The sequence below is a fragment of the Pristiophorus japonicus genome, chromosome 2 (assembly GCF_044704955.1).
Source record: "Pristiophorus japonicus isolate sPriJap1 chromosome 2, sPriJap1.hap1, whole genome shotgun sequence".
Lineage (NCBI taxonomy): Eukaryota > Metazoa > Chordata > Chondrichthyes > Pristiophoridae > Pristiophorus > Pristiophorus japonicus.
In genome coordinates, this window is record NC_091978.1 from 232,496,250 (window position 1) to 232,511,884 (window position 15,635).

Sequence of the window (15,635 nt, forward strand, 5' to 3'; positions counted from 1 at the left end):
AGGGACTCGGTGTATGGTTGGCATGAGGCGTATCAACTGTCCCAGTGGGGGATGTGGGATCCACCTAGGGTCCAGGTCATGACCTTGTTCTGGGCCCTTGAAGACAGGCCTGGGCAGTTAAGCCAGATGTTCTGACTTGGTTTTAGGGCGGTTGCCCTAGATACACCCCTATTGGTACGGGTGTGCATCATTTGCAGGTAAATGAGGGAGTCTCTGCCTGACTCTGGAAAGTTCACTGGGGTCTGCAGTGGACCATCCAATCATAAGTTATAGGATCGCCAGCCTGTGAATTCTCAGGGCCAATACATTTAATACTGAATTAATGGCAAAAGATATCAGATTTCTAATAGTGTAAATTTAACTAACATGTACATATAACCAATGTGCATTTGTGTACCTGATTCTACAAGCTCAGAGGAACTTTTCTGTTCACTATGCAAGAGGAATCAATATTTTCTACATACTGTAATGATTTTTTATAACTTGTTATAAATTTTATAAATTTTTATAAATTGTTTGAAAGTGTTCTTCCAGGCTGTAACAGACTCTCTGGGCTTGAGTGCTTTGGACATTCTTCAAACTTCAGTGTGCTCAAGACTTTGTATATGAGTAATTTTTCAGTAAAACTTTTACTTCCCATTTGGTGACCCTGTTCTAACCCTTGTGTCATAGTCTTGTAAAACATCTCCGTTCAATTACATAATGTACAGTGGCAATTTATGATAGTGAAAGATTGGTGGTAACAGTCAATGCTGTGCATTTTAACAGCTCTCTAACAGGAAAGTTCAAAAAGAGAGAAAAATAGAAGAATTATATATACTAATAGAAAAAAATCTGTTGGGATTGTTGCTATCAGCTGAAATGAAAATAACTCTAGCTTCCCTCTTGTGGCTATTGATATAATCTAAACCCCTTGCAGGTTAATTTTTTTCTTAATTTATTTGAAAAGAACAATACCATGTTGATCATAATTGTAGCTACTGTTGACTTAATTCCAATGGAAGTAATATTAAAAAGAAATTGCAACTATTGACAAATTAAATATGCTACTACAAATCCCATGGAACAATGCAGATTCTTATTTTTTTGTTGCTGTAACTGTGTGGAGAGAGATATGGATATTTGATTTATATTTGTAATTTAGGTGGTGATGCCCAGGATGAGGAGAGCAGTGATTCTGACCTGGAGGATCAGAGCAGTATCCAAGATCCGAAACCCAAGCAAAGTTTATCTGGCTCTGCAGCACACAAGGCAAAGGGCATGTCCGGCCGAGCAGCTTGGTTTGTAGATGGGGATGAAGCAAAACGCTGGGCAGATCAACTCAGCCTGGATGAGAAGGATGGGTTTGTCTTCGTAAATTACTCGGAAGGCCAATCTAAACTGCAGTCACAAACTCAACAGCAGCCTCAAGTTCAAAGTCATATGCAACATCACCATCACCAACTTCATCAACAGTCAATTCAGAATGAAATAAGACGCCATAACCAGCTAAGACAAGGTAACTGCTTTTATAGTGTACTCCACATAAATGTATGTCGACTAAGTAGTAGCTTATTTCAGTAAGTAGATGTTAGTCCTAATTTTTGTTTCCTTTTTATGACCTGTTCTGCTAATAATTGGTTTTCTTGAAGGGGGTCTTTTTTTTTTAATCAATCTCATTATTTAGTAAGTATTGGTATGAATGCAGATTAACTGGACTTAACATATCCTAAACTAGCCAATAACAACAACAACTTGTATTTATATAGCACCTTTAACGTAGTGATACATCCCAAGGCGCTTCAGAGGAGTATTATGAGGTAAAACAATTTGACACCGAGCCGCACAAGTAGAAATTAGCGGTGAAAGAAGTAGGTTTTAAGGAGCGTCTTAAAGGAGGAAAGAGAGGCGGAGAGATTTAGGCAGGGAGTTCGAGTTTGGGGCCTAGGCATCAGAAGGTACAGCCACCAATGGTTGAGCGATTATAATCAGGGATGCTCAAGAGGACAGAATTCAAGGACCGCAGACATCTCTGGGTGGGGGGTGATTAGAGATGGGGGGGGCGGTGGATGGGAGATTAGAAATGGGGGGGCGGGGGAGATTAGAGATGGGAGGGGCGGGGGAGATTAGAGATGGGGAGGGGTGAGGCCATGGAGGGATTTAAAAAATAATTTAGAAATCGACGTGTTGCTTAACCGGAAGCCAATGTTGGTCAGCGAGCACAGGAGTGATGGGTGAGCAGAACTTGGTGCGAGTTAGGACATGGGTAGCCGTGTTTTGGATCAACTCTAGTTTACATAGGGAAGAATGTGGGAAGCAAGCCAAAAGTGCGTTGGAATAGTCAAGTCTAGAGGTAACAAAGGCATGAATGAGGGCTTCAGCAGCAGATGAGCTGAAGCAAGGATGGAGACGGGCGATGTTAGAGGTGGAAATAGGCGGTCTTAGATATGCTGTGGATATGCGGTTGAAGTCTCATTTCGGGGTCAAATATGACACCAAGGTTGCGAACAGGCTGGTTCAACCTCGGACAGAAGTTGGGAAGAGGGATAGGGAATGGAGTTTGTGGCGGGGAACAAAAACAATGGCTTCAGTCTTCCCAAAATTCAATTGGAGAAAATTTCTGCTCATCCAAAACTGGATGTTGGACAAGTAGTCTGACAAGTTAGAGACCGTGGAGGGGATCAAGAGATTTGGTATTGAGGTACAGCTGGGTGTCATCGGCGTACATGTGGAAACTGATGCTGTGTTTTCAGATGATGTCGCCAGAGGGCAACATGTAAATGAGAAATAGGAGGTGACCAAGGATAGATCCTTGGGGCACACCAGAGGTAACGATGCAGGGGCAGGAAGAGAAGCTGTTGCAGGCGATTCTCTGGCTACAGTTAGATAGGTAAGAATGGAACCAGGCAAGTGTAGTCCCTCCCAGCTGGACAACGATGGAGAGGTGTTGGAGAAGGATAGAGTGGTCAACTGTGTCAAAGGCTATAGACAAGTCAAGAAGGACGAGGAGGGATAAACCTGTTTCACTACATTTAAAGTAGTTATTTTTTTAACATTTTCTACCAGTTACCCTCAGCAAATGTCTGCCAAGGCTAGAAGAGGGCTGCAAAACTTGTCTTCCAGTTTTCCTTCAGGCATGACTATAGGCTAATAAATATGTTACTTTTTCATTATTTTGTATTTCTCTTTGTCATTGAACCAAAATGGAAAATTATACAACAGATGTATGTCCTGGTATTTCATAATAATATACCAAGCCAAAAACATTCTGTACATAAAGAATACATGGTACTGTACCAACATTTAAAATATAGTATATGATACTATTATCCAAAATACCCATTTAAAATAAAGTGCAATTTAATAGTAAAGTCAAACTTTAAAACAAATAGCAATTACTTTTTAGTTTCAAATGCTTGTCTTCACATATAGTTTCTGGTGTTAACCCAATTGATATGCTGGCAGCTGTGCTTCGATCAGTTCTCTGAGATTATTAATGAATCATCTTGAAATGGTGCACAAAATTTACCACTATTCTCTTCTCCATCCAGGTCCATTGTTAACTTTGATGATGGGTACTTTCATAAAAAGTTGGGAATGTCTGGGACATCATATTACGCTATTGGTCTCAGATTTCTTAGAGTTGCTTACTATGCATTTTATCGGAGCTAGAATAGTTCTTTAAACCGATAACATCGTTCCCATGTTCAACTTTAATAAACAGGTGGCATTGTTTTCCAAAAGATTCTTCATTGTTCTATCAAATGGTGCCACACAATTTTATTTGGTACATAAATACTGTACCTTGCAACTTTTATAGGAAAAATGCCCATCCTTATGAATGGATTCTCAACACTAGTTTTCAGATGGATATTATGAACCTTTGGAAATCTAGAGATTAGACCTTTTTACAACTTCAAAGAATTGATGTTATAAGAACACAGGATACAGCAAGAAAAAGCCATTCAGCACATTAAGTTAACTTCTTCCAGTGGGAAATGCAGCTGTTAAATAAATCTGGGCGACGGTAAATCATGTAAATTGATATCCTGAAGATTTTGCTTGATTTATCAATTCTATCAGAACATAAATGTCTGCCTTCAACTGAGACATTTGTGACTCTTCAGCATGGACTAAGTATCTTATTGCCTTTTTGTGAAAGATCTTCTTTTATGGGTAGCTATGCAGTATTTTAATTAACTCCTGTCCTATCTAAATTGATAGTGAGCTATAACTTTAAACTTCGATAAAGAAAAAAGAAAGACTTGAATTTATATAGCCTTTCACAACCACCGGACGTCTCAAAGTGCTTTACAGTCAATGAAGTACTGTTGTAATGTAGGAATGTTCTATGATGAAAAACATATAAGCAGCAAATGTTAAATGAGCGGCAGATTCATCTTTGATTTTTAATTTCTGTAAATTCTTAAGGATCAGATTGTTCATTGCCAAAGCCCCGACACTGAAGCTTCCATCTGAATCCATAATGCAGCATAGTTTCTATCCTTATACACTGTAGTAAAATGATAGCAACCTTCTTTGTAGCAAGTCCTGGTGTTTCATTAGAGCATGTATGTTATTTATACATGCTCCAAACTTTATTGCTCGAAACTTGCTGCCTGGATGATATTGAAGGAGGCAGTCATAGAAATGACAGAACAGCAGGCAAAGTGAAATCACATTTTGTAGTTTCTTCTATGGGGCCTGAGTTTGAATCCAACCTAAACTGATGGAATAAAAGCTGTCTCTCTTAGTTTATTGTAAGAGTCAGTGGTTAGAATCATAGAAATTTACAGCACTGAAGGAGACCATTTCGGCCCATCGTGTTCGCACCGGCCGACCAAGAGCTATCCAGCCTAATCCCACTTTCCAGGTCTTGGTCCGTAGCCCTGTAGGTTACGGCACTTTAAGTGCACTTCCACGTATTTTTTAAATGTGGTGAGGGCTTCTGCCTTTCAGGCAGTGAGTTCTAGGTGCCCACTACGCTCGAGGTAAAGAAATTTCCCCTCGTATCTCCTCTATACCTCCTCCCAATTACTTTAAATTGTTGACCCCTCTGCCAAAGGAAACAGATCCTTCCTATCCACTCTGTCTAGGCCCCTCATAATTTGATACACCTCAATCAGGTCTCCCCTCAGCCTCCTCTGTTCCAAAGAAAACAGACCCAGCATCTCCAATCTTTCCTCACAGACAAAATTCTCCAGCCCAGGCAACATTCTTGTGCATCTCCTCTGCACCCTTTCCAGTGCAATCACATCTTTCCTGTAATGTGGTGACCAGAACTCCACACAGTACTCCAACTGCGTTCTAACCAGTGTTCTATACAATTCAAGCATAACCTCCTTGCTTTTGTATTCCATGCCTCGACTAATAAAGGCAAGCATGGCAGATGAAGTATAATGTGGATAAATGTGAGGTTATCCACTTTGGTGGTAAAAACAGAGAGACAGACTATTATCTGAATGGTGACAGATTAGGAAAAGGGGAGGTGCAACGAGTCATGGTACATCAGTCATTGAAGGTTGGCATGTAGGTACAGCAGGCGGTTAAGAAAGCAAATGGCATGTTGGCCTTCATAGCGAGGGGATTTGAGTACAGGGGCAGGGGTATTGCTACAGTTGTACAGGGCCTCGGTGAGGCCACACCTTGAGTATTGTGTACAGTTTTGGTCTCCTAACTTGAGGAAGGACATTCTTGCTATTGAGCGAGTGCAGGGAAGGTTCACCAGACTGATTCCCGGGATGGCGGGACTGACAAATCAAGAAAGACTGGATCAACTGGGCTTGTATTCACTGGAGTTCAGAAGAATGAGGGGATCTCATAGAAACGTTTAAAATTCTGACGGGTTTAGACAGGTTAGATGCAGGAAGAATGTTCACAATGTTGGGGAAGTCCAGAACCAGGGGTCACAGTCTTAAGGATAAGGGGTAAGCCATTTAGGACTGAGATGAGGAGAAACTTCTTCACCCAGAGAGTGGTGAACCTGTGGAATTCTCTACCACAGAAAGTTGTTGAGGCCAATTCACTAAATATATTCAAAAAGGAGTTAGATATAGTCCTTACTACTAGGGGGATCAAGGGGTATGGCGAGAAAGCAGGAATGGGGTACTGAGGTTGCATGTTCAGCCATGAACTCATTGAATGGCGGTGCAGGCTCAAAGGGCCGAAAGGCCTACTCCTGCACCTATTTTCTATGTTTCTATATGCCTTCTTAACCATCTTATCCACCTGGCCTGCTACCTTCAGGGATCTGTGGACCTACACCACAAGGTCCCTTTGTTCCTCTACACTTTTTAGTGTCATACCATTTAATGTGTATACCTTTGCCTTGTTAGACCTCCCCAAACGCATTACCTCACGCTTATCCGGATTGAATGCTATTTGCCACTGTTCTGCCCACCTGACCAGTACATTGATATCTTCCTGCAGTCTGCAGCTTTCTTCTTCTTTATCAGCCACACAGCCTATTTTAGCGTCATCTGCAAACTTCTTAATCATACCTGGAACATTCAAGTCCAGGTCATTGATATATATATATACCACAAAAAACAAGGGACCCAGCACTGAGCCCTGCTGGATACTGCCTTCCAGTCACCAAAACACCTATCAACTATTACCATTTGTTTCCTGTCTCTGAGCCAATTTTGGATTCAACTTGCCACTTTGCCCTGGATCCCACGGGCTTTTACTTTCGTGACCAGTCTGCCATGTGGGACCCTATCAAAAACTTTGCTAAAATCCATATACACTACATCATACGCACTGCCCTCATCAACCCTCCTTTATAACTCCTCGAAAAATTCAACTAAGTTAGTCAGACATAACCTTCCCTAAACAAATCCTTGCTGACTGCTCTTGATTTATCCATGTCTTTTCAAATGAAGATTTATCCTGTTCCTCAGGATTTTTTCCAATTTTCCCACCACTGAGGTTAGGCTGAACAGCCTGTAATTACTCGGTCTATTCTTTTCTCCTTTTTTTAAACAAAGGTACAACATTAGCAGTCCTCTGGCATGACACCTGTAGCCAGAGAGGACTGGAAAATGATGGTCAGAGCCTCTGTTATTTCCTCTTTTGCTTCTCTTAACAGCCTGGGATACATTTCATCTGGGCCTGGGGATTTATCCACTTTCAAAGCTGATAAGCCCCTTTATACTTCCTCCGTCACTATGTTTATTGGGGGGGGGTAGGGAGGTTAATTTGAGTCATCCTTATTATGTCTCCAAATTATGTTGTGTACGTGTAAATAACTGACAAACTGAGCCAGGAGAAATGTAACTTAACTTAACTGCTTTTATACAACCCAAAATGGTGTCCCCAAACGGGCATGAACTAGCATGAGTACAGCAACTGTGAATAGCTTCCGCAGGGTCCTAATGCCCATCCTGTGAGTTGAAACAAACAAATAGAGTATGAACACAACATTTATCTCCTCTAATATTTCACACTCCTCGCTCCTCATTGCAAAGTCTGCATCGCCCCTCTCTTTTGTGAAAACAGATGTAAAGTATTCATTAAGAATCATACCCACGTCTTCTGCCACCACACACAGATTTCCTTTATGGTCTCTAATAGGCCCCACTCTTTCTCTAGTTATCCTCTTACTCTTAATGTATTTGTAAAACATCTTTGAATTTTCCCTAATTTTACTTGCCAACATTCTTTCATGGTCTCTCTTTGCTTTCCTGATATCTTTTATAATTGCACCCCTGCAAGTACTCTCCTAGAGTTTTTGCAATATCAAGTTCTCGGTATCGGTCATAAGCTTCCCTTTTTTTAAAATCTTACCCTGTATGTGCCTCAACTATCCTAATAATTGGGGAAAAAGCAGTATAAATGGTACAGAGGTTGTGGAATTCTTGAAATGCATTCAAGAGAACTTCTTTAGCCAGTATGTAACAAGCTCAACAAGGGAGGGGACGGTTCTGGACTTGGTTTTGGGGAATGAAGAGGGGCAGGGGGAAGGGGCATCTGTGGGAGAGCATTTTAGTGCTAGTGATCATAATTCTGTAAGATTTAGGGTAGTTATGGAAAAAGACAAGGGGACACCAGGAATAAAAGTTCTCAATTGATGTAAAGCCAATTTTGATGAGCTGAGATGGGATTTGGCCAAAGTGGACTGGAAACGGCGACTTGGTGGTAAATCAGTGTCAGAACATTGGGTGGCATTCAAGGAAGAGATCCTGAGGGTACAGAGCAAGCGTGTTCCCTTAAAAAAAACGGGTGGGGCTAACAAAGCTATAGCCCCCTGGATGTCAAGGGACCTACAGGATAAGATAAAGAAAAAAAGGGAAGCTTATGACAGATACTGAGAACTCAACACTGCAGAAACTCTAGAGGAGTATAAGAAGGACAGGGGTGCAATTAAAAAAGATATCAGGAAAGCAAAGAGAGAGCATGAAAGAATGTTGGCAAGTAACATCAGGAAAACCCAAAGATGTTTTATAAGAGTAAGAGGATAACTAGAGAAAGAGTCGGGCCTATTAGAAACCATAAAGGAAATCTATGTGTCGACGCGGAAGACATGGGCAGGATTCTTAATGAATACTTTGCATCCGTTTTCACAAAAGAGAGGACGATGCAGACTTTGCAATGTGGGAGGAGGAGTGTAAAATATTAGACAAGATAACTATAGTGAGAGAGGAAGTATTGAGGGGCTTAACAGCTTTGAAAATGGATAAATCCCCAGGCTTGGATGAAATGTATCCCAGGCTGTTAAGAGAAGCAAAAGAGGAAATAGCTCTTATCATCGTTTTGCAATCCTCTCTAGCTGCAGGTCTGGTGCCAGAGGACAACTAATGCTGTACCTTTGTTTAAGAAGGGAGAAAGGGATAGACCGAGTAATTCCAGGCCAGTCAGCCTAAATTCGGTGGTGGGAAAATTATTGGATACAATCCTGAGGGACAGGATAAATCTTCATTTAGAAAGACATGGATTAATCAAGGACAATCAGCATGGATTTGCCCGATCTGCATGAACACCAGCGGCAGGTCGGGCCCATAAAAGACGAGCGGCCCCTGGACAGCATGGCGACCCTGACCTGCGTGAAAACACCAGCGGAGGGGCGAGGCCATAAAAGGCAAGCGGCCTCTGGACAGCGTGGCGGCATGCCACTCCATGGAGCAGCGCAAACTAGTGAAGGAGAGCGACATCTTCGAGGAGGGCAACTAGATTGGACGTCACCATAATTCAGGTCGGTGATTGGAGCGTGAGCAGGTACGTCAGGAGCATCTGTGTCGGGGAGAAGGAGCGGCGAGAGATTGCAGAGCGACGTGATCGGAGCCTAGGAGAGGCGAGAGTTTGGGTCCCAGCTGAGGCGAGGGCCCTGGGACAGCACAGGCCAACCCACGCTGCGATATGTGTGCGCACTAGGTCCGTGCAGCAGAGCTGATCCCCAGTCATCTTGGTTAATCCTTGCCACTGGTCCAAGACCTAGCTCTGTCAAGCCCGTGTGGTGGCTGGTGTGCAACGGCCACTACACATTAAAAAAATCCACGCACCGGCATCTTCCACCATTGAACATGTAGTTTGGGACCTGGAATATCAGGTCCTTCATTGAAACACCTGTGAACTCATCTATTTTTGGTGTGGAAGTAAGTCATGCTCGAAAGGAGGGACCGCCTAAAAAGGAGAGGTCAAGAAAAGTCGTGTCTGACTAACTTAATTGAATCTTTTGAGGAGGTAACCAGGAGGGTCGTTGAGGGCAGTGCATATGATGAAGCGTATGTGGATTTTAGCAAAGCTTTTGATAAGGTCCCACATGGCAGACTGGTCATGAAAGTAACATTGGCTCGGAGGTAGGAATCAAGGAAGCAAAGGGTAACGGTTTTGCGACTGGAAGGCTGTATCCAGCGGGGTTCCGCAAGGATCAGTGCTGGGTCCCTTGCTTTTCGTGGTATATATCAATGACTTGGACTTAAATGTTGGAGGTATGATTAAGAAGTTTGTGTATGACACTAAAATAGACTGTGTGGTTGATAATGAAGATGAAAGATACGGACTGCAGGAAGATATCATTGAACTGGTCAGGTGGGCAGAACAGTGGCAAATGGAATTCAATCCGGATAAGTGTGATGTAATGCATTTGGGAAGTCTAACAAGGCAAGGGAATACACATTAATTGGCATGACACTGAAAAATGTAGAGGAACAAAGGGACCTTGGAGTGCAGGTCCACAGATCCCTGAAGGTAAGGTGGGTAAGAAGGCATATGGTATACTTTTATAAGTCGAGGCATGGAATACCAGAGCAAGCACGTTATGTTTGAACTGTATAAAACACTGGTTAGCTGGCGTAGTGTGTGCAGTTCTGGTCACCACATTACAGGAAAGATGTGATTGCACTGGAAAGGGTGCAGAGGAGATTTACAAGAATGTTGCCTGGACTAGAGAATTTTGGCTGAGGAAAGATTGGAGATGCTGGGTCTGTTTTCTTTGAAACAGAAGAGGCTGAGGGGAGACCTGATTGAGGTGCATAAAGTTAGGAGGGGCCTGGATAGAGTGGATAGGAAGATCCTGTTTCCCTTGGCAGAGGGGTCAACAACCAGGCGGCATCGATTTAAAATAATTGGGGGGAGATTTAGAGAAAATATGAGGGGAAATTTCTTCACTCAGAGAGTGGTGGAGGTCTGGAACTCACTGGCTGAAAGAGTGGTAGAGGCAGAAACCCTCACTGCATTTAAAAGATACTTGGATGTGCACTTAAAGTGCCGTAACCTACAGGGCTACGGACCAAGAACTGGAAAGTGGGATTAGGTTGGACAGCTCTTGGTTGGCCAGCGAGGACACGATGGGCCGAAATGGCCTCCTTCCGCGCTGTAAATTTCTATGATTCTACTTTCCTGCTGCCCAATTCCAGCTTTGCTTCTCTCCCCACTCAATTTATTCTGCGGTTCCCATCCCCCCGCCAAGCTAGTTTAAACCCTTCCCAACAGCACTAGCAAACCCTCCCACGAGGATACTGGTCCCGGCTCTGTTGAGGTGCAACCCATCTGGCCTGTACAGGTCCCACCACCCCAAAAACGGTCCTAATGCCTCAGGAATCTAAAGCTCTCCCGCCTGCACTATCTCTCCAGTCACACATTCATCTGCTCTATCCTCCTATTTCTGTACTCACTAGCACGTGCCATTAGCAGTAACCTGGAGATTACTACCTTTTAAGGTCCTGCTTTTTAATCTCCTAGCTCCCTAAGCTCTGCCTGCAGGACCTAATCTCTCTTTCGTTGGTACTGATATGGATCCCGACCTCTGGCTGTTCACCCTCTTTCCCCGCCCCGAATGTCTTGCAGCCGCTCAGTGACATCCTTGACCCTGGCACCAGGGAGACAACATACCATCCTCGTGTCATATCTGTGGCCGCAGAAACGTCTGTCTGCTCCCCTGACTATTGAGTCTCCTACCACTATTGCTCTTCCATTCCTCTTCTTCTGAGCCACCTGTGGTGCCTTGTACTTGGCTCTGGCTGCACTCCCCAGAGGCATCATCGCCCCCACCAGTACTCAGAACAGAATACTAGTTGGAGAGCGAGATGGCCTCGGGAGACTCCTGCCATACCTGCCTAGTCTTCCTCTTCTGCCTGCACACCTTTAAGTTGCGGGGTGACCACCTCTAGAAATGTGCTATCCATGCAATTCTCACTTTCGCGGATGCACCGCAGTGACTCCAGCCGCCGCTCAAGCTCCGAAACACAGAGCTCAAGTTGATGCAGCTGGAGACACCACCTGCACATGTGGTCGTCCAGTCTATGCGAAGCATCCAGAGCTTCCCACATGCCACAGGATGTGCACTCCACAGGACTGAGCTGCCCTTCCATGTTTCTAGTTGTTAGATTAATTAAATAACGTTTTTAGTACATCCCTCTGCCCTTTAGTAAAGACTTAAAGAAAAAAAGTGATAGTCACCGGCCTCGAATCTGAATAGCAAAGAAAAAAAACAATGTCCCTTTTACCAACCAATCACTTCCCTGCTTTCCTGTGACGTAACACCTTGAATCCTTCTACCTCTTATCCTCCCAGGTCGGTTGATGCTGCTGCAGCCTCCGGGGCTAGCTTCTCCCGCTCTCAGATTCACTTGCGTTGCTGTGGGTCGCTCTTTTTATACTCCGCCACTTCTCCTGCTCTCGAACTGTTGGGTTTCCACAACAGAAAATTTCCCATAATTTGGCACTGAATTCTCATTCTTAGTCACAAACCACAACTATAGTACATGGAGCAAAACAATATTGCATTGCTGAAGCAGGAGTTACTCTCCTGGGGGGTGTTATCAGAGCACTGTAGAGGATGCTCTACTCTGGATCAAGTCCAACATTTTTGATACAGTTTGGGTTTTAAAAGAGATGGCTGCAGAGATAGTGGATGCATTGTGTTTGATCTTCCAAAATTCCCCAGATTCTAGAATGGTCCCAGCAGATTGGAAGGTAGCAAATGTAACACCGCTATTCAAGAAAGGGCGGGGGGGTGGAGAGAGAAAACAGAGAACTACAGTTTTGGTCTCCTAACTTGAGGAAGGACATTCTTGCTATTGAGGGAGTGCAGGGAAGGTTCACCAGACTGATTCCCGGGATGGCGGGACTGACATATCAAGAAAGACTGGATCAACTGGGCTTGTATTCATTGGAGTTCAGAAGAATGAGAGGGGATCTCATAGAAACGTTTAAAATTCTGACGGGTTTAGACAGGTTAGATGCAGGAATAATGTTCCCAATGTTGGGGAAGTCCGGAACCAGGGGTCACAGTCTAAGGATAAGGGGTAAGCCATTTAGGGCCGAGATGAGGAGAAACTTCTTCACCCAGAGAGTGGTGAACCTGTGGAATTCTCTACCACAGAAAGTTGTTGAGGCCAGTTCACTAAATATATTCAAAAAGGAGTTAGATGTAGTGCTTACTACTCGGGGGCTCAAAGGGTATGTCGAGAAAGCAGGAATGGGGTACTGAAGTTTCATGTTCAGCCATGAACTCATTGAATGGCGGTGCAGGTTTGAAGGGCCGAATGGCCTACTCCTGCACCTATTTTCTATGTTTCTATGTTTTCTATGTTTCTATGATACAATGTGTAGTATAACTGACCTGTAAAAGAGTTGGTCAATACAGAAATTTGACCATTTGTGACTGGAAGCACTGGTTTCTATGCACCTGTGAGAAAATTTTCAGAGGCTAACCAATACATTTGTTGTTCAGGTATGTGCAGAGATTGGAGAAGCTGGGATTGTTCTCCTTTAGAGCAGAGAAGGTTAGGGGAGATTTAATAATGGTATTCAAAATAATGAGAGGTTTTGATAGAGCAAATGGGGAGAAAGTGTTTCTTCTGGCAAGTGGATCGGTAACTAGAGGTCATTGATTTAAAATAATTGGCAAAAGCATTAGAAGGGAAATGAAAATTGTTTTCACACATAGGGTTAAGATCTGAAATGTGCTACCTGAAAGGGTGGTGGAAGCAAATTCCATAGGAACTTTCAAAAGGCAATTGGACATGTACCTGAAGAGGACTAATTTGCAGGGGCTTGGGGAAAAATCTCGGGTGTTGAGACTAAATTGGATAGCTCGTTCAAAGAGCTGGCACAGGACGACAGGCCAAATAGCCTCCTTCTGTTTAGATTTTATGATTTTAAAACTTAGATTTTCACTGTAAATAGTGTTATTACATTCAGTTATGTAGTAAGTGATCTAGGACATTCATATTAGTTTAACTGCAAATGATTTCCAATGTCATAAATACCGCTTAAACTGAGTACAAATAACAGGTTACATTTTCTATTGTGTGTCAATGCAAGTGATTTTCTTTTTTGTTTCAGGATACAGATGGGAGCGACAGTTGGTGTTCCGAAGCAAGTTAACTATGCACACCGCATTTGATCGTAAAGACAATTGTCACCCTGCAGAAATCACTGCGTTAGGCATTTCAAAGTGAGTATTGTTAGTAAATCAAGTCCATCTAAAGCAAATTTTTTTATTTAAATAGCCAGTGTTTGGTTCACTGAGAAGTATAGGTTAGGCCTTGAGTCCAGGACTGTAGATCTTTCCATAACCTCTGACAATGGGCAGAAAATATCAGAAGTGGCTACAGATCAATCAGCATCTCAGAGAAAGATGGCTTAATATTTCAGGGTTAAGTATCAGAACAGGTGGGATCAGGCTGGAGAAATCTTTTCATAGTACTGACAAGGACAGCCTTTTATAACTTATAAATATTGTACAGATACTGATTGACCAGCTGATCATTTTCATTTAAGATTTCCAGCGGTTACATTTTCCTTTTCTGTGGGCAGTATCTGTGTTCTCACCTTCAGTGTTCATTGTCTATCCATTGTCCAATTCTTTAGCATTTTGTAGTTCTTTTCACTATGTTTTGGGTCTCTGATGGAAGATGGTCTCATGCAGAACCCCCTCATGGTTCAGACAATATTAAGTTGGGAACTCAAGACAGTGAGGCTGTTCCTCAATTGTACGGCTGTTTTTACTTAGATATAGATCCAGTTGCTGGTGAAAGGATTTATTCTCAATGGTCAGGCAATTAAGATGTTAGTCATTTTGAACACTTGAGCAGATAAGATATGAACTGTAGTCCTTGGACTACTTGTTTTCATTTAAGAGTTTACTTGGAAGTCTCGATCCCAGTGGGGAAGTTGCACTGAAGGAATATGCAGGTCGGAGATAGGCCTACAACATCATAATCCCGATTCTCCCAACTCGGACTACAAAGAGATGACAGAATTATCCCTGTAATATACTTGTCCTTCAGAGGATTAGGAATTTGACAAGCTTGAATTCCAAGGCTAACCGTGCTTCAATCCAGACAACCAAGCTGCAGTCCTCATGCTACAGATACACTTACAACAACTTGTATTTAACGTAGTAAAACGACCCAAGGCGCTTCATAGGAGCGTTATAAAACAAAAATTTGACACCAAGCCACACAAGGAGAAATTAGGGCAGATGACCAAATGCTTGGTCAAGAGGTGGTTTTAAGGAGCATCTTAAAGGAGGAAATAGAGGTAGAGGGACAGAGATTTAGGGAGGGAATTCCAGAGCTTAGGACCTAGGCAACTGAAGGCACTGCCACCAGTGGTTGAGCAATTCTAATCAGGGATGCTCAAGAGGGCAGAATGAGAGGAGCGCAGATATCTCTGGAGATTATGTGGCTGGAGATTAAAGATAGGGAGCTTCCCTTATGCAGCTTGCTGAAGCTAATTTTTAAAACATATTTGGATTATCTCAAGTCACATAAATGTAATATAGAAGTCACACATCTTGACACAAATGGGAACACTGGGATTTGTGTGCATGTTCATAACTATTCCAATAACTGAAGTTTTTATTTTAAATACTTTTTCGTCCAATTCTTTTTTCATCTTTTGAAAGAACTCTAGGGTATGTTACCAGGGGTGATGGGAACACTCTAATACCTTGGCCAGGTGGTTATTCGTTACATATGAATCTAGTCAATGAGGATAGAATGCAAAGCGGCACCTCCATGACTAATCCTATCTAAGCCCCAAATCCACGCTTGCACTTTCTATCGGGTCACTGGCTCATAATCAGAACTGGGAGCCTTGAATGCTAGGTTTCACTTTCTGAGGCTACTCGTGGCAAATGTTTTTATTATTTGCTCTGAAGATATGAGCAATGTGACATCTATAACGTGCATTTACTGTATATCGCTA

At 42.8% G+C, this 15,635-nt stretch overlaps 1 protein-coding gene across 1 annotated transcript in view; it reads left to right on the forward strand.

The window, feature by feature from the left end:
• The window catches only part of wdfy3 (WD repeat and FYVE domain containing 3), a 690,816-nt gene that overhangs the window by 663,642 nt on the left and 11,539 nt on the right, over positions 1–15,635 (forward strand). Inside the window, exons 63-64 of the mRNA XM_070871062.1 lie at positions 1,145–1,498; positions 13,767–13,878. Coding sequence (XP_070727163.1) covers positions 1,145–1,498; positions 13,767–13,878 — 466 coding nt within the window. The remainder of the gene's footprint in view (positions 1–1,144; positions 1,499–13,766; positions 13,879–15,635) is intronic.